At 36.7% G+C, this 19,265-nt stretch overlaps 1 protein-coding gene across 1 annotated transcript in view; it reads right to left on the bottom strand.

The window, feature by feature from the left end:
• Window positions 1-795: 795 nt before the first annotated feature.
• INSC (INSC spindle orientation adaptor protein) overlaps window positions 796-19,265 on the bottom strand; it is a 120,016-nt gene continuing 101,546 nt past the window's right edge. The window contains 4 exon segments of the mRNA XM_048949301.1: window positions 796-5,042; window positions 6,773-6,849; window positions 7,520-7,675; window positions 11,416-11,482. Coding sequence (XP_048805258.1) covers window positions 4,914-5,042; window positions 6,773-6,849; window positions 7,520-7,675; window positions 11,416-11,482 — 429 coding nt within the window. The 3' untranslated portion in view covers window positions 796-4,913.

Raw genomic sequence — 19,265 nt, 5'->3', positions numbered from 1 at the left:
CAGAATAGATTTCTAGGATTAAAGAAGCTAATGTTATTTTACCTACTGGAGAGGAGTGCTGCAGAGAAGGACCTGGGGCTCCTGATGCCCAACAGGTTGGCCATAAGCCAGCAGCGTGCCCTTGTGGCCAAGAAAGGCAATTAAAAAGAGTGTGGCCTGCAGGTTGAGGAAGGTTATCTCCCCCTCTACTCAGCCCTGGTGAGGCCACATTTAGACTAGTGAGTCCAGTTCTGGGCTCACTAGTTCAAAAAGACAAGGATCACCTAGAAGGAGTCTGGCAGAGGGCTGCAAAGATGGTTAGGGGCCTGGAGCATCTCCCTTATGAGAAAAGGCTGAGAGACCTGGGGCAGTTCAGTCTGGGGTGAAGATGACTGAGAGGGGATCAGATAAATGTTTACAAATGTCTAAAGGGAGATGGGAGGCAAATGGATGAGGCCAGGCTCTTCTCAGTGCTATGTACCAACAGGACAAGGAGAAATGGCCTAAAAGTTGAAGATAGGATGCTGTGTACTAATGTGCAGAACTTACTTATTATAAGGGTGACAGAGCACTGGAACTGGTTGCATAGAGAGGTTGTGGAATTTCATTCTATGGAGATATTCAAGATCCATCTGGACACATTCCTGTCTGACCTATTGGAGGGTACCTGCTTTAGCACGGGGTGGACTCAATCCCTTGAGGTCCTTTCCAAGCCCTGCAATTCTGTGATTTTGGGCGTCCATTGCTTAGAAGCATGATATTGAAGATTAGATATTTAGAACAAGTCGTTCAAGATAGATAATCAGTGTTCTCATTGGGCAACGTGACCCTCTGCAGACCAAACCCCATTTCAAATACTAATAGGCAACCCTAGAAAATTAGGTAAGTCAACAAATTTACCAATATATTATCTTGCCTCTTGTAGATACAAATACTATTTTAAACAGAAAAGGTCAGACAAGTAACGTACCACATAAATGAACCATGTATTAAACACACACAAAAAAACATCCGAGAAAAAAATATTCTACGAATAAAATGCTGGGCTGCATATATCTTTAAACAGTTCAAGTTAAAGCCAGAAATTGAACACACTGTCCAAAGCCATTGGAACACAAGTCATTTACTAAGAATTCTGCAGTCCATCGCATACTTGTCCAACATTTCTAGAAACATACAAAAACTAAAACTTTCAGAACAATTTAGATGAAATTAAAACAATTCCAGCAATTATAACATTCAGTTTCCAGAATAACTAAGCTAATATCTAACTTACATGCATTCTCTATAGAGTAATGAGTCCAAACATATGGATATATACAGGTGTTATAGATGCCTTCTACCTTACTCTGCTAACTAAATAAATATACAGAGCCCTAATTTTCATACACCAGACAGGGTACTTGAGTGAAATTCTTGACATGAAATATTTTGTTTCATACTACATTGACATTAAGCATTTTTATTCTGCCTTAAAATATTCATTTTAAAAATTAAAAAACTGAAAATAACAGTCAAAGCAAACACTGGGCATCCAAAACTCAGCCAAAGAAATGGATATTTCATACTTCAAAATTTTAATGACTTTTAAATTTTTAATGAAGGAAGAAGAAAGGAAGCAGGATGACTTTTACCATAAACTCTAGCATATGTAAAAATAAAGTGCACGACTTTAGATGAAAAGTTCAGACCTAGCAAAAATGGTTTCAATGACACTTAAATGACAGAGGTTCTGAACTGGTTCTTTCATTACATATTTTGCAACTACATATATGAGATCCATTCAAGTGTATTTTCTTTCTGTAAACAGCCACATTTATAATATGAATACAAATGAACAGACAATATGGGCTCAGAATTATGGCTACATACTTACAGGCAGAGAGTATTTGTAGTAAAGTCAATTAATTTGGATTCACATTGTTGTACCTGAGAGCAAAGTCAACTTCTTTGTTCCTACTGGCCTGCTCACTGAATATTTGTTTGAGACCAGTTTGAAATGGCTTGAAAATGTTATGGGTCATAATGGCATATTCTTAATAGCTACATTAATTTACTTTACAGGTGTGGATACTAAATTACTTGACACTATACTGAAAATATAACGTCTTTTTGATGGCAGAAATATATCTTGTAAAGAGTTTTACAGAACAGATTGCAATAAACTATCTGAGATTATTTCTTTTCATTAATTTCTAATTGAACTTTCAATTGAATGAGCACTTCCTGCCTAGGTAAGGCACAATCAAGAACAATGCTACTATATTCACTATTATCATCTGCAAAAGTCAGGTCTCACAAGAGCAATAAACAGGTGGTTACAGAGCTTTTACATCCTTGCCTCAGACTGCAGGATGGATTGGCATGAGAACTGATGCCGTGCCCATGCCTAACATATTCATTTTGTTTTTCTGTTTTCGAAGACTGACATTACTGAAAGAAAAAAAATACTGAAAAACACTGTTCTGAATTCCAATTGCAGCCAAATTATATTTTTTTCTGCTACATTTGATTGTGCTCTCAAATTATTTTTATGTATACAAACACATATATAAAATACTTTTATAACAACCTCTATTAAAAAAAAGGAGATTAAGGGATAAATGTATACATACACATAGCTGCATCTATATATATATACGCACACTAGCATGCTACTATCTTACAGTTAAGCTGCACTTCTGAAGGCCCAGGAATTAGGCCTTTTGCCTTGGAAGCACTGAAATTTCCCTGGTTTTATGATTCTGATCTATGAGCAACAACTGTCCAACAGTCTGCTCATACTTTCCACAAGAGAGACTGTTACATTTGCACTAACTATTGATAGTCCACTGCTACTTTCCTGAGTAATATCAGTGTAAATTGGATTTGGAGCTCCCAGTTTTACTATACTACTCCATTGCCATGATCATGAGAACATCTCTGCCCTTTTCTGAATGTATATGCCCCACAATTATTTCTTTTCTTTTTCATGAGATTTTAACATCATCTATTATGGGACAAACTGCCCTGTGTACAAATGAATAGTTTCTGATGTTAGCTGCAGTTAACAGAATGATGTTCAGCACAGCGTTAAGCAACAGGTTTTGACAGATTGTGTTCTGTTAGAGATTATCAACATAAGAAATGAACATAAGGTCCTATTATGAGTTTTGAGTTCATTGTATTACATGAAGAATATTGATTCTATTGTTTAGAGCATACACACATTTCTGCTATGTGAAGAAAATGTTGTCAGTCACTTGAGTAATAATTTGAAAGTTGTGCAGTACAATATGTCTCAATGTCATACACTTAAGGAGTTGCCTCAAAGTATGCACACAAAGTAGAATTCATCCCTTCTCTTACTAGGAAATCACATCTGTGAAACGTCTGATTCACTGTTTATTTTGAACAGTTGCTTAAGACATTCTTGTGTGTCTTTTAATGTTTTTAAAACTTCCCTTGAAGACGTATTAAGGCAAAGACTTCTTAGAACATATATTCTAGAATATAAGAAAAGGTGGTTACCATTTGTCACTGCTTGAAGCAAGGGAGATTCCTCAGACAAAGAAAATGTGGAAGGCAAACACGGCTTAGCAATTTCCTGGTGCCTGTCATCTAAAAACCGCATAATACTAAATAAGCTTTAATGAATTAAGTTGCTTAAGATATCTATGAAGTAAGTACAGTAAAGAAGTGTACTTATTTATTTGGCATATGTCCTAGCACCATAAAGTTTTCAATCACAAAATGATCCAGAGCAATGGATGCAAGTCATCAAGAAAAAATTACATATACTTTCATAACTTACACAACGTTTTGTGCGAAGCTGGGGTAGAAAACACTCAGGATATTGCTGGTAGACTAATTGTAAATGCATATAGCTTCTTGATGAAAAGAAAAAGATGAATCTATTTTTAAAATCAACTCTATTCTTTTTCTTATATTCTACTCGTAAAATCACCTTGTATCAACTCCAAGAGTTCTTGGAAGTCCTGTTTCACAGCTTTATAAATACAAGACTAGCTTAAAAAAATGAAAATGGAAATTCAAGTTGCAATTACCTGTTCTAATTATTTAGCGTATGCAAGCAAAATTTTTGTAGAAGTAGTAAACTGAGTATTAAAAACATGTCTGTATGTACTCACTTCCACTTCTTGGAAGGCTTGGAAAGGAGGGAAGATTATTAAAGTGTAGTGATCCTAAATCTCACACTTATGATAGGTTTGATCTCAGGAAGACTTTTCTATAAGTCTTTTAGTTTCTTTACATGCAAATAAAAGTTGTCTGTATTTACATATCTTCTAAGGAAGCACATCTTCATACAGCTTAGAAATGCCCTCTAACATAATGCCAAGCCAATATTCGAAAATTTTCTGAAAAAAACTCATCTACATATCTTCAGAACTCTATTAAAAGATAGAACAATAAGGAACTGGACTTAGACGGTGACATCCCGTTCGTTTTAAAGAATGCATTTACAGCCTTAGGGATCATTTCTCTTTTGATGCAACAAATGCAACAGATTAATGCATTTGCTAAAGAAACTGAAAAATGTTCCAACTATAGAAAAATATCAGCAATAAGACATCATTACAAGCATTTAAAACGAGCACCAAATTCTTGGCTTCTATACCTTCTTGCAGTTCTACTAAACATGACAATAATTGTCAGGCTGCAATGATAAAATCTCCTAATATGCCTTACTATAGGAAGTTTTTGTGCTGTTTTGCTTTTTTTTTTTTTTTTTTTTAAATTTACCTTTACAAACCACAGAAATAAGTTTGTTTATTCTATTTCTTTTGTCCACAAGCCACATGGTCATGGTCTTAAAATAAATAAGTCATAAATAACAATAGGACTACATCTAAGTAAAACTGAGTATGTACTATCTCATTACGTAAGTATTATCTTGATCGGTTTTCAAAGAATATCTTGCTTTTGGCTCACATTTATACAAAGCTCTCTTCCATATTTGTGCATAGCAGGAAGGAATCCACAAGCCTAGGCTTTACTAACTGCTGAAAATCTGAATCTTCAAGTTGATCAGGACTCATAACTGCTAGTCTTCTTAATGCTGCCTAAAAAACAAAACAAAACAAAACAAAAAACATTAATGCATTTAAGCTTTGAGAAAATCTTCATTGCAGGAATCCATTATAACAATCTCCAAGTAGCAGACAAAGCTCAAAACAGATCAACTCAGTTACATGGACTCTTTTATCAAGCTAATCTTTCACTGCTGTGCTCTACTATTCCCCCTCAGAATCAGCCACTAAACAACAATTCTTTGTGGGTAGATTACTCCTGGACACGAGAAGCAGAGATAGTGGGATACTGAAGGAAAGAATGACAGCCAGAGCATTTTGATTGTAAGCTTCTCCCACCATAGTTGTAAGCAAAGTCTGGAATAAAGATCTTTTAGATAAAAGGGTAATAGAAAGAAACCAGACATGTCAAACCACTTGGGAACAAACAAAACCGCTAATTTTTCATATTATGAGACTATATAACAAATTAATTTGATCATACTATTATCTATAACCTCTCCTTTTCTAAGAGATTAATATTTCTCAGCAGATAAGAATATATAATTTCATACCTTTTAGCAATCTAACACTATAGAAACAACTGAACAGAGGCTGGTTTTCTTCAAGAACAAAAATTGTCTTTAAGCTAGTAAAGTCTGACAGTTGTGATCAGCTATCCTCACAAGTGTTTATCAGTGCTACATTACCACAAGAGTTAATCACCTGCTTCAAAATGCACAGCAGGTAAAGAACCAAGCTAAAAATACCAGACAGTGAAAGCCCTTAGATTTCAGTGCCAATACTTACGAACCTGAGGCAGTGTATCTGTCTCAAGCACAATATTTTGCCCTGTTTACAGAAAGTGTCATCCAGCAGTTGCTAAAACACTAAGAGAAGCAGAAGTGCTGAGACAAGCAGGTAATCACTCAAGAAATAGGTATGAATTCAGGGAATGTGCAGCACAAGTTTTGTGAATGTAGGGTACCTGCTTTAGAAGGGATTTGGACTTGAACATCTTGAGGTCCCTTCCAACACCTGGAATTCTGTGATTCTGTGAACTTCAGTGAGACAGAGCAGCAGGAAAGTCATCGTCTAGTTTGCTGCTGTCATACTATGGCCTCTGCTCAAGCCATGCAAGATTAACCACTCTTCTCAGCTCATATGTGGAATAACCACGGAATTTCTTGTGCCCAAATTCAAACCTTTTTCATCCTGAATAAGTTCTGCTTAAATGAACAAAACTTTTCATGTGCAAACTAGGTGTGTTAACCAAAGCTACAATAACCAAGTGGGGCCAGCAAGCAGCAAGGATTTTTCTCTTAAGCAGTGTTAACCTTCTGCTGGTCACTCCTTGGCTGAGCTCTATATTGTGTGAGAGTCTTAAGAAGAAAAAATGGATCATAGAGACTCTGGCTATTTTACTTGAATATTTTCACACACACATACGCGTGTGCTCATGCACCTAGATAAAGGGCTACTGTCTCTGTGATCACAGGACTTACTTCAGCAAAGACAGCATCATCAGAGAATGAAGTTTAAGAATGATTAAAACTTTAAATTACAAAGTGTTCTAGTGAAATTTCTCAATAATATGAAGTCACGTATACATGTGTCTAAATCTTCAATCAGAAGAAAAATTACTGACACTGTAAAGTATTATACTTAAATTCTTGGCAAGAATTTAGAATGTTTTTGCAATGCTTATGCATTTTGAAATTGAAAGGGCTGCATTTTATCCATATTTCAGGATAAGCACAAGAAGATGGTAAAAAGGTACCTACCAGACATGCTACTAAAACAGAATCACTGTTATTTCTTTCAGTTGGTGATCTGCAAAGTTTAATTAGGCGAGGAATACCTGAAAGCACAGAAGAGTATTGGGAGAAATATTTTAGAAACACAAATTACTTCTGAGATAATAAGGATAAAAGGTCTTTCTCCCTTATAAACTTTAATATTTATCTCTCTTACCAGATAAGTTTACTAATGCAAAATGCTATGCAAATACTTAAGGGACTCTCCATGGAGTTAGCAGTTCATGATTGATTGTCATAAATCAGAAACAAGAAATGCATTGTTTTTACCCTTTGTTGCTCTTTCAGAACGAAAATCATGATTCTCTTTCTTCCCCATCAATTCTCCCATGTGTCTTTAAAAACCTACATCCAAAAGAATATGTAGCTTCTCATCAGATTCCTCACATCTCTGAGCTTGCAGGAATCTGAGTTTTATGCCCACTGTTGGATCCTGCACTAGGCTTTAAATAAAGGAGCGTGGGAGGTAGTCCTGAGTTGGTTGTCACAGTCTGTCACAGCTATGCATTGAGAGGAAGCTGTACCTCAGGTTCCTCTGGGAATTGAGCCAGAGGTTCATTTAGTACAACCTCCTCACCTTCTGAAGAGATTTTACAGGGAAACCTATTCCACAAACTGTACCAGGTAAGGCTAAAAAAATGAAAAGAGCTTCTCCTTGGCTGAAAGTTTCTCCCTCTTTTTCAGTTTTCCATTAACCCAGCGACACATCCTTACAGCTGAGTTTTACAGCTGCATCTGCCACTTCAGGATCCCGGCTGAGTCGTGCCAGTGTAACTGCAGATTTCTGTTGAACTCGCTCACAAGCAGCAACTTCTGCTGAATTTCCTGAAGATGACCTCTCAAAGAGCATTTCCATTAAAAGTTGAACACCTACAAGGATGTAAGAGCCATTGTTAACTTCTCTCCAGCAAGAAATATCACCTTATAATAGTAATGGGGAATAGAAAGTTAGGTAAATATAATCACGACTGGATTAGGGCAGGAAGAATACGTAACTGTGAGCTGCAATTTTGCCATCTGTATTTTGGCCCATCTGATCAGTGAATGTTTGTTTTCACCAGGAAACTGCAGACATTTTTTAACTAGAAAATGCACTAACTCTTTCCTCTTCCATTCAATCCGCTTGGAAACAGCTCAAATACATACTGACTCAAATAAAATTGTGAAAAGTAGATGAATATTCCTTAATTACATTTAAACTAGCCTGAAGGTTGTCACTAACCTCAAAAACATTAGGAAGATATTTCAGGTTTTCCTTTTAACTAAAAGAAAGTAGAAGTGGTGGTGGTTGTTTTTTTCCAAGTTTACGTAATTTCAAGCAAGCCTTTAAAATCTTCCATCTCAAACTGCTTACAGTAATCTGCATCCCCTTAATGAGGGAAATTATGAAGCTCTATGTCCATGTGATGACTCTTCATTTCAGAAGAAACAATGTAAAATGGTTTTATCAACTTTTTTTTTTTTTTTTTACCTGTAGGAATAGATACTCATATTGTAGCAGGAGAAAACCAGAGACTGTGCTGATTTATATTTTCCAAGTTATTTTAACTGTAAGGACAATTATGTGCTATTAGACTCCATATGCCATTAGGAAATTCAGATTACTTTAGGTAGCATCAGAGGATTTTAACCATTAGAAGATTTGCATAAATAATTAGGAGAATTAGCACCAGAATCACACAACGAGATAATGATCAATTGACATACAAAATAAGTCAAAGTTGGGAAGAAAATCCATCCAGACTCTATAAGATCTTAAAGTCCTTCTCAGTAGTGCATGTGTAAGTCTGGCTTTCGACCAGCATCTAATTATCATAGTATTAGGCAAATACAATAAGCTTTTATACACAAGCTGAGTGCCAACCCTTCTGAAAAGCCAGGGGGCAAATGCTTCTGTATGAATTTCCATTAGGGGGTGTATACACAAACTTTATCACATACACACTTTCATTAATTACATGTTTCACTGAGGGAGGATTAGAGAAAACACTTCTGTATTCTTTTAGGAAAGAGAAGGGGCTATTTGGTATTGTGTGTTTATTTTTTATTACTTCTAGTCACAGTTCACCAGTGGTGTGAATACACGCAGATCTAGTACAGTTTATAATGAGTATGCAACAACTTGCTGGAGTTCTTTCAAAGCAATGTCCCTGTGCTACAAAGCACTTCATGCTTGACTGTCTTTTTATGATCTTTGTGCACTTGTGGAAACATGATCAAACACCTTTCCCAAGAACAAAACAGTTTCTAGTGTGCTCAAGGAAACAGATACCCAAATTAAATAATCAATCTGCTTATCTCCAAGGCGTGCAAAATTTTCCATGCATGTTACTTCTCTGTAAACATGGATCCCAACAAGCAAATTAGTTGTGTCTGAACCTTGTCAGTCATATTTATGTGCTCAGAACTCAAATTTTGCACTGAAATACAAGAAACAGCTAAACCCAGTATTGCAAGGGCAGCTGAAAGCAGTGCCTCCTATTTTATTATGTTGGCTCACAACACCACAGGCAAATATTGGTGGTGTGGCAGTAGAGGTTGAACCTTTCCACCATTTTGTTGCTTTGTGACTGATGGCAGCAGAAGGGCAGTCTGACAAAATGGCGTCTGACACAGAAATCCTGATGAAACAAAGGTGTGGAATTGGATTCCTCAATGCAGAAAAAAATTGCACACATTGACATTCACTGGTTCTTGCTAAATGTTTATGGAGACCAAACAGTGAATATTAGCATAGTGAGGCTGTGGATGGTGCTTTTCAGCAGTAGTGACAGTAATGTGAAAGACAACCCACGCTGCAAACAGCCATGCACAGCTGTCACATCATGAAAAGCATCTCAGTTAGTTCATCTGTGCAAACTGGTGAATTAAACCAGGGAACTGTGTGTGAAGTTGAGTGTTGGCTTCAATGCATTGGAAATGATGGTGGCAATATTGGTTTGTCACAAAGTTTGTACCAGGTGAGTCCCACAAATGCTTGCAGAGAAACAGAAAGAACACTATATGCAAGTTTGTCAGGACATATTAATATGAGACCAGTGGTGAAAGTTTCCTGGAATACACCATTAATGGTGAAGAGACATGATATCACCCCTACAAGCCAGAGTCAAAACAGCAGACTATGCAATGGCAACACATGAATTCCCTTTAAAGAAGAGGTTCAAGACACAGACATCAGCACTGTATTTTGATGATCCTTCTAGATTTCCTGGAAGCCAAACAAATTATCAACTCTGACTTCTATGATACTGATTAAGCCAAAGCCCTGAACTTCCACAGTCAGGATAGAGAAGAAGACAACCTTTCTCCTGCACCATGATAAAGCCAGGCCGCATACCAATTTGAAGACCCTGGAGCACATTGCCAATCTTGGCTGGAACGTCCTACCACATTCACCGTTTAGTTCAGATTTGGTTGGCTCCTTCTGACTTCCATCTGTACAGGCCAATGAAAGATAGACCGCATGAGCAACATTTTCCTAGTGACAGCTCCATCATAGCAGCTGTGAAACAGTGGGTTGTCTCCTCTAGTGCAGATTATTATGAGCATGGCATGCAGGCTCTTGTTCATTGCTGGTGAAAAGGAATAGCTATGGTGGTGACAGCAGTGAAAATCAATGTTTTGGAGCTGAAAATTTGCACTATCAAACAGTGTTATTCTGGTCTTTGTACCTGTTTCCTATCCATGGAAGGAAATAGAATGCATTATTTTCAGAGAGAGCTATGTACTTTGGAGCAGACCAGTTCTATCTCAAGATCTATTTCTACATACTTTTTTCCACCTCCATCCATGTTTGAGATTCAAATGGATCCAAAACCAAGCCATTCCTATCAAACATTAATTTTAAAAAATTGTGGAAGGGATATTTCTAGGACAGAAAAGGCAACGTATGTGAAACAGTTATTGAATATCTCTCAGTAGAGAGTACAGGAAAAAAAAAAAGCTTACAGTTTACCTTAGCCACGAAGATGCTGAGAGATGTATTAGTAAGGCAATTAGGTCTTCCCGTGTTCTCATTCATACAATTATTAACCTAACCTGTAAGCTTTCTTCTGGTGGACTTGATTCTTTTTGGTATCATGAATTTCTCACAATGTGATATTTAAAGAAGTGTGGAAAAAAACTGGCAAGCACTGCACAGTAATATAAACAGTGCTTCAAAATTTGTGTCTCTGAATGCTTGTGAGCAAAGTCAAACAAAAACAGTAAGTGGTTCAATATATTTGAAACAATAATATATAATAACAATAATATAAGTGACACAATATATTTCACTGTATAAGAATTGCCACCTTACACAATGTGACTTCTAGAATAACAGTTGTTGGAACAACACCTTGCATTCTGTCTACAGATAAGTTAACACACACACAATCAGTTTACTGTCTTACACGCAAAGTTTTCTAAACCAGTGGTAATTAATTTCCATTGCATGGAACCATCCCAAGGACTCACTTTGCACCCTGCAGCAATATGCAATATCCAGCAGAAAGGGGATGCAAAGTGAAGTAATAGTTCTGAAGCCTTTCTCCTTTAACTAGTAATTATTCCTTTCCTTTCAAATATTCTCCACAAACACATGCAGAATATAATTCAGTTAAAATACATACCATTTCCTTGAACGATTTCTGAAGCACATTGGTCTAAGACAGACATGTTTGCCAATATTGTTACCACCTGTTGTTATAAAGAAAAGGAAATGCTAAGTACAGCCTTACAATACAGAAAGACTAAATAGGACTGTAGTGTATAAAATAAGTATGGCAGAAATATGACAAAATGAGTAGAATTAAAAAGCATTCTTGTAGATTAACAGTCTGTTCCCACTTCTCATCTCTTGAGGTTCTTTACCATATGGCTGATAATTGAAATCCAGACAAGAGAAATAAAGAATCTTTTCCTTGCACTACTATACTCATGCATAAAAGCATGTTATGAAAATCTATACAGCAGAACAATTGTTTGCTCAAATTAGAAGAAAGAGAAACATTTATAAAAACAACCAACTAAAATGCCTGGAGGACCTACAAGGGTTCATCTAGTAACTGCCCTCCCTCAGATGTCTGCCATCACCTTCCTTCACAGGCAGAGGTCACAGGGCAGGTTAAGGTCTACTAAGGTCGCATACTTTCAAGGCTCTCACTACCCTTCTGCTTCAGGGTTCAGCTGAAATGTTGAGGAATCTTCAACATGATTCAAAGTATTATCCAAGGGACACTTTTCACTTTTATTGAAGCCATAGATTACGTGCATGTTAGAGCTCTGTCCCAAATGGAGCTGGTCTTAAGCATGTTTACACTTTTCCTGAGCTAAGACCAAAATCAAGTTTTGTACTAAGAGAAGCCCAAGAGATCCTGATTTACAGATTTTTTTATCCAAAATAACATCAGTCATTTTCAGGATTAAGTGCAACGCAGATTGCTTAAAATTTATGCACTGAGCCATTGACAGAGCTTGAATCAAATAGACATTTTGGCTTTCATTCATCCCTTCCCTTCACTGATATCATATACTTTCTTCATTCATCAGGCAAAATAGTTTTTTTATACTTTATTCTTCAAATAACTTGCTTCATATACGCAAATATATCTCAATATTAACAAAATGTATAAGAGACAAAATAATAAATATTATATATAGTTAGAACAGGAAATTGAAGTAGTGTATTTTCTTAAAAGATTCCTTTTGTCTCTACTGTAGCTGGGATATATAGTCTCAAAAGTAATGATTAGTTTGAGAACTGTTTATCAGTTTTGAGAAGCTGTACAGTGTTTGTTCAGAGACATGCAAACTTCTTTGAGAGATGTAAGTAGATCAAATCATGATTCTAATCTCACTTTGCCATCTCAGTAAAAAGGATGAGTCATTTTCGGTGCTGTGACATAAAGGTCTTCCACTTTCAAAGGTAGTGTTACAGTGTCATCTCTCTGAATAAATATACTTACTTAGGATGCAAATGAGTTGCTGAAACTCTAGAGTGACAGGTAGAAATATGGTAACTCAGTACATGTCTATGTATTTATTCCATATTAATTATCAACAGTGTTTCAGGCAGAGTGTATATGTTTTCCCATTCTAAATTATATCCTGTTAATGAAAATTACTTCCTCTATGCACAGTCTGTACCCCATGTGGCTCTCTGAGCCACAGATGAAGAATTCAATTAACCATAATTTGAATATGCGCCAATTATTCCACTGCTTCAAGTTATTTTGTCTAATAAGTATTTTCATATGTAAAAATATTTTGTGTATATCTTTTCACATAAAAAATTATTTGCATGGTGCTTACATCTGTACTTCAGACTCCTTTGTATTGATTACATAGCCCCTTTATTTTGCAGTGCATTTAGTGCCAAAAGGTTTTATACATAACCCCGTGCAAAAATGTTTAAATCTTCCCCTCAATAAGTATTAGGTTTTACCTAAGTCGTCTTTCAGAACTCTAAAGGCAGTTAAACTGCAGTTAACTGACTCATATGGATAGATTTTCTTTTCCAGAAGCATCATGTTAACAATTAAATGTGACATAGCATAACACATAACACATGTGAACACATAACAGGCAAGCTGAACAAGGAGTTGACTTAAAATTTTGTATTTCTGCTATATTTGCCTCTTTTACAATTAACTATACATGCGACCTACATAAAATCTTCCTCTGTAATACAGACCAAAGTTCAAGGGTGTGTAATTTTAAGGAAAAAGTCTCTAGAGGAAAACAGACTTGTATGTAGACTCAAATTGCTTTGAAGAAGAACACTCCTACCAGCACTGGTATTAATGTAGCAAGATTTCCTTAGGATTTACACTTGACTGCAAACCAATAAGAACTTTTCCAGAAGCATCTGGAAAGCCTATGCTGAGGCCTGCAAATTCCAGCAACCTTTGCAATTTACTGAAGTGTGGAGTTTACATACATGCTATTAAGCACAGATTATCAGATTTTATTTTCCAGGGGATAAAGCAACAACAAACCAAAAACACACATACAATTGCTTCATCATACGGAGAATTCTTGGCAAAATATCTGTTCTCAGAATCTACTGCCAAACCTGAGGCAAGATTCTTAATGTACTGCCATAGAAACCATATACTGCAAACACTAATCCCATCCAGCAGCAGTTCACTGCCTCAGTGTCTCCATGTGTACTGAGCAGATCTGCTCTGGAGCTAGATCCTGACCCTCCCATCTCTTGTATCTCTACTCCAGCAGATCTCTCCAATAGACTAACCCGAGCTAAGTTCACTGTGGGCTCAGTTATAGAGACCAGCCAAAACTTTCAGGTGCTCATCTCTTACAAGAGTACTTACATAAATCTGGTGGCTGCAGTTTTGTACAAAATATTTATAGGTCCAAAAGAAATAAAAATCCATAAACTCTATTAGATTAGCTGTCAACAGGGCAACATGAAGTACAGGAAGAGAAGGACATACTTTTTGAAAAGTGTGCTTGTCACTGAACTGTTTAGTAGTCTGATATGGAAGGACAGACATATTTTTGGGGTCCTGTTCAGAGAAGCTAAGCTGACTGTCCATACAATTCACAGAATTCAGATCTTTCCGTGTTCAGTCATTAGTCTAAAGCCATGCTAGTCATACTGTGGTTGAAACCATGCATTTCTGATTCATTCTCTCTCTCTCAGAAGAGAATAATGTGCTATATTTCAAGGTAAAGAAACATTTATGACAGTTTTGGACCAGCTGAAAAGTAAAAATGTAACTTTGCATGTTTACAGAATTCCTGGATGTGGATCCCAATCACAAAAGTGGTTAGAGCAGAATAAGCAGTGTTTTGTGGGCTTTTTTGGTCTTGGTTTTATAGCTCTTTTTCATTCCTTCTCTGTCCAGTCAAGAACTTGGCTTATGCACCAGTTTGGGGCTTAGAGAATTACCTCTCAATCTTTTAGGAAATTTAAGCTGCCTAAGCTCTTTAGTTCTATAAAATTCAAGCATTTCAACACAATTATTTCTGAGACTCTTTATTGCTAGTTTCTCAGTTAGCTTATATCTATTTTGAAAAATCATTTGTCCAAAAGAATTTGCAATACCAGGGGTAACTCATGAGGGAACACTGAAGAATTATAATTCTCAAATGCTGAAGTAATGAACATCGTGCAAAAATGGACACAGTATACAAATATAAAACTGTCTAAGACATTTGTGTGCATCCAGATGAAAGCTGAATAATTCCAGTCAGTGTTGCATGAACTGCACTACTAGTAACCAGTGGAATAGGCCTCTGGGGTTTATCTCTGCATTTACCACCCAACTGCTAATATGTGCTATGCACTGCCCACCTACACATGCCAGGTAGTGAAGCAGTAAAACACAAAATGCCAGCAGGAGAACTGTCAGATGTGCTTCTATTTTAGCACCCCATGAAAAGGTGGCAAGTTATCAAAATATTAACATGCAGATAGTCCCACTAATGTGACTTATTACAAGGTAAAATGAGACTTAAGAGTTTGTTTTCTGCCCTTAAATGCTCAGAAAAATTCTGGAGCAAGGGGGCTCCAGTTTAGACCCATGCAAATGTTCCCTATTTAATAAATACACTTAAAAATAATAGAAATGTTTCAGGCTTTTCAGAAGTCAGTACAGCATCATATTATTGTAAAGTTGCTCTGGAAATTAATTAAAAGTCTGACTAAATATCTGTATACTTCTATGAATGGAATGAATAGTAAACACAGATACATCCCTCTCTAGTGACAGTGAAACTTATTATAATTGGCAATGTTTATACTGTTGTTTACTCTAATAAACTAAATCAAAAATCAATCAAAACATTTTTAGTTCCACACAGTTTCCTTCTCCCCCACCCAGCCTTTCACACATCCTGATACGACGAACCTTTCTTTTCATTTCTGTGGCCTACTTTGCAGTGAGCTTTAGGAATTACAGTTGTCAAGAGTAATAGAAATTTGAGAAACTAGGGTTAAGAATCTTTAAAATGGTTTTGTCCAAAAATTCTGGAGCATCAGTCAACCTGGAGAGTTTCTTACTAAAACCACGTAACATCATAACGCCTCTCTTTCTGAACAGGTAATGGTGACTAATGTTCATTAACTGGTGAATACTGGTTACTGGCCATTTGTAACAAAAATGAAAACGAGCTGAAAATGTTTTTATAAATACAGATGCATATGCTGTGAGTGTAAAACTCAAATGCTTTAAGTGACAAAGAGGTTTAAACCTAAAGAACACATAGAAAACAGAAGGCTTCTTTACTGCTTGAGATAACTCACCCTTAATGGGAGATATAAGATGATCTTAAAGTGTTTCTCATTAGTGTGAAACCAGCTACTCAGGAAGAAAAATGCAGTAGGATTTGAAAGATGAAAGCACACATTTCAGCTTGTTAAAGGGCCAATATCTTCCACATTTGAGGGTCACTTACCTCATTTATGGGGAGAGATCTATAGAGGTGAAAAGTGTGATGCTAATATGCTGTTGTTGATAGTAAAGGTACACTGTCCGGCAAGCTTTTATGGATAGTCCCAACATAAATAGAAAGTCACAAGCTCAAAATAAGAATTACTGAGTAATTTAATAGAGTGGCAAAATAGATCAATATAGAAATGCTAATCTTCTTAGATAATTACTCCTTTAAGGCTGATTCATCACTAAGTAAAATTAATTTTTGCTACATATTGTATTTGGTAATTAATTCAAATTAATGATATGAGGATAAATCAGATTTGTCTACAAAATTCCAGATACCATCTTTAGGAAGAAAGGGACATCTGATAACTAATAAGAGGGAAGAGAGTCTTTGTGTCTGAATGTAAATTAAAAACATTTAAACTTCACAATTTGAGATCAGCCCATAGGGAGATAGCAGAAGAGTATACACAGCATGGTTCAGGTACAGGCATCACATCATGTTGAGGTAGAAGGACCTTTCAGGATACTATTGGGAAGAAAAACCTTGTTAAGAAATCTCTAGAAATTTTCTCTGGCACATGATATCACTTGAAGTGAAAGACTTAACTCCCAGTGGATCGACTACCCATTTCTCTGATTGGGAATTCAGTTTTCTTCCTGAAAACAGAGAAAAAAAATATACCTAAACAAATAGGGTCTTTCTGCCATCTCATTGGAAGAGGCAAATATTCCCATGGAAAAATAATAGCAGTTAGAGATAGGATCTCCTGTGAACTCTACTACTACTCCGAGACTGTGTCAGGGAACCGCAGTCTTGGAATGCTAAGGCAGAGTATCAGAGGCTAGGACTAGATGAATCTTTCCCCGTGGTAGGAAGGATGTCTTTACCACCTTTTTATCTATTTTATTTCGTAGTGCTAACTAAAGTAGCCAAGGAGTGGGCAGAATTCTCACATTTTTTTTGTTTTGAAGAAGCATATGGGAAATGCATCCTGCATGGCTCACACAGTTAATAGGAATGTTCCATAAACCAGGCAATATAGCTCTGAGCTGGTGGTGGAGATTGACCCTGTCTCTTTTCTTGCTTCTGAGCCACAGTTTCCTTTGTTTCTGATGAAAACCTGGAAAAAAGATCACCCCTAAGACATTATTTGTGTTATTAGAAAGTTTCTTAGATTGTGGAACTGATTCAGTCAATGCAAGACACCTGGTCGCCCTTAGCAGAGCACAATTTGGCCTAAGCTTCTGCATAGTTGTAGGAAACAATTTTATTTTGTCTACTTAGAATCATGGTTTGAGTCTGTGAGAGAAAAGTTAATCACTCCCACTTTAGAAGCGAGAAAGAGCACAGGATCTAGTTCAGCTGCCACTAACTCAAGCACAGTGGTTGGGAAGTCATTTCTGGTGCTTATCCTAGAAAGTATCAGTTAGCTATCTGAGAAGCAAACAGAAGAAAAGGAATCATAGTATGTGGAAATGCTGATATGAGCTCACCTGCTTAGAACTGAGACTGAAATTGCAGCCTTCAGCTTGGTAGTGATAACACTTTTGGAAAAAAATGATGAGTGGAAAAAGAGATTTTTAGAGGTCTGCTGTCACGTTTTATAATGAAGCCAAGAAGACAAAAGTAGCAAAATACATACACAACCAGCTCAGACTTGCAGCTTTATGATTGTTACAGTCTCCTGTTTAGATTCTGCTGGAACTAGCTCTACTCCTGCACCAGCCTGATTGTACTGTGAACCTGGCAGGCAAGGGTTGAGAATAAAAACTGCAATGAATTGTGCTGACACAACATGTTTCCTCCAGAGAGGCTTTACACTGAGTAAGCGCGCTGTCTGCCCAACTTTACAGATGATTAAACAGAAATGCTGAGAAGTTAAATTACTACTTCAAAATCAGAGTAGGAACAATATTGGGAATTGATCCCAGGAATAAAACCCTAGCCACTAGCAAAGAACAGCAAAGAGTTCTTCAGCTGACATGAGAATTTCACTCTTTCAACTGTGCCTCTCGTTTTGCATATTGCTGGATGTTGCATTTTCTGCATCTAAACTGAATATGCAGGGCAGAATTATAACTAAACAGACATTTTGTCTCAAAAACATTTTGTGTTTAAGAGATTATTTTTCTTTAAAAAAAAAAATAATAATAATAAGGGACACCGGGAAAACAATTGCAGACTTACAGAGGAAATTAATTGAGATATCTGTGATATAATGGCATAAAGTTCATATAAGGACATGTGACTTTGGGCCTTGTTTTCATTTCTGCATCTTAGTGGTTGTCTTGTTTCTTGCTTAATTTCTTAAATATATTGTTTAATAACTTAATTATGTAACGTATCACCTCCATTTCTAACTGTATTAGCTGAAAACATGTTTTCTCAGCATGATGCAGTAAACATTAGAATAGATTGCACAATTTTGGTGCACAGTTTATCAAACACAGTTTGCAGCCAGACCCAATAGTCTGACCACCAACCTTTGCTCTGTCCCTGGCTGCTTGTGTAACGTGCCATAGAACACAAAGTCCCAGGGTATCACACACATTTATTCCCTATGAAAGAATAGTTAGTTGATGGTTCAGCAGCAGAAGGGATATTCCTCTCCTGACTAAGCAGGAGAGGCAGCCTCCCACATTATTCTTTTGCTCCTAGAACTTAGAAAACCTAAGCAAGAAAGACTCCACTAACTGCCTTCCTCACCAGCAATGATTTTATCTCCTACTTCTGTCAGGTGCAGGGAAAATGGCATCTTACACAGACTTCATTGCTCAAATTCCATTCTGAGCCCCAAGTTCTCCTCAGACCATACTGACTTCCAAACATAAGGGAAAATCTGGACAGCCGTTTAACAAAATGGAGTCAGGAGTCTAACAGTCCTCATGATGACAAGCAAAAACAAAAAGAAATTGACAAGGAGTTACAAGTTCCTCAGCATTCAAGAAAGACAGGTTGAGAGGTAGTACTGCAACCTGGCAGGAATTTTCATAAGATGTCTAAAGGTCCTCTCAGTATTCTTCTCTTTAAAAAGAATGTTTCCAAAGTCTTTCACTGAGAGCTAGGCATC

Source organism: Lagopus muta, chromosome 6, assembly GCF_023343835.1.
Source record: "Lagopus muta isolate bLagMut1 chromosome 6, bLagMut1 primary, whole genome shotgun sequence".
Classification (NCBI taxonomy): domain Eukaryota; kingdom Metazoa; phylum Chordata; class Aves; order Galliformes; family Phasianidae; genus Lagopus; species Lagopus muta.
Note: the sequence above shows the minus strand (reverse complement) of the source record. Positions and strands in the feature narration are given on the sequence as shown.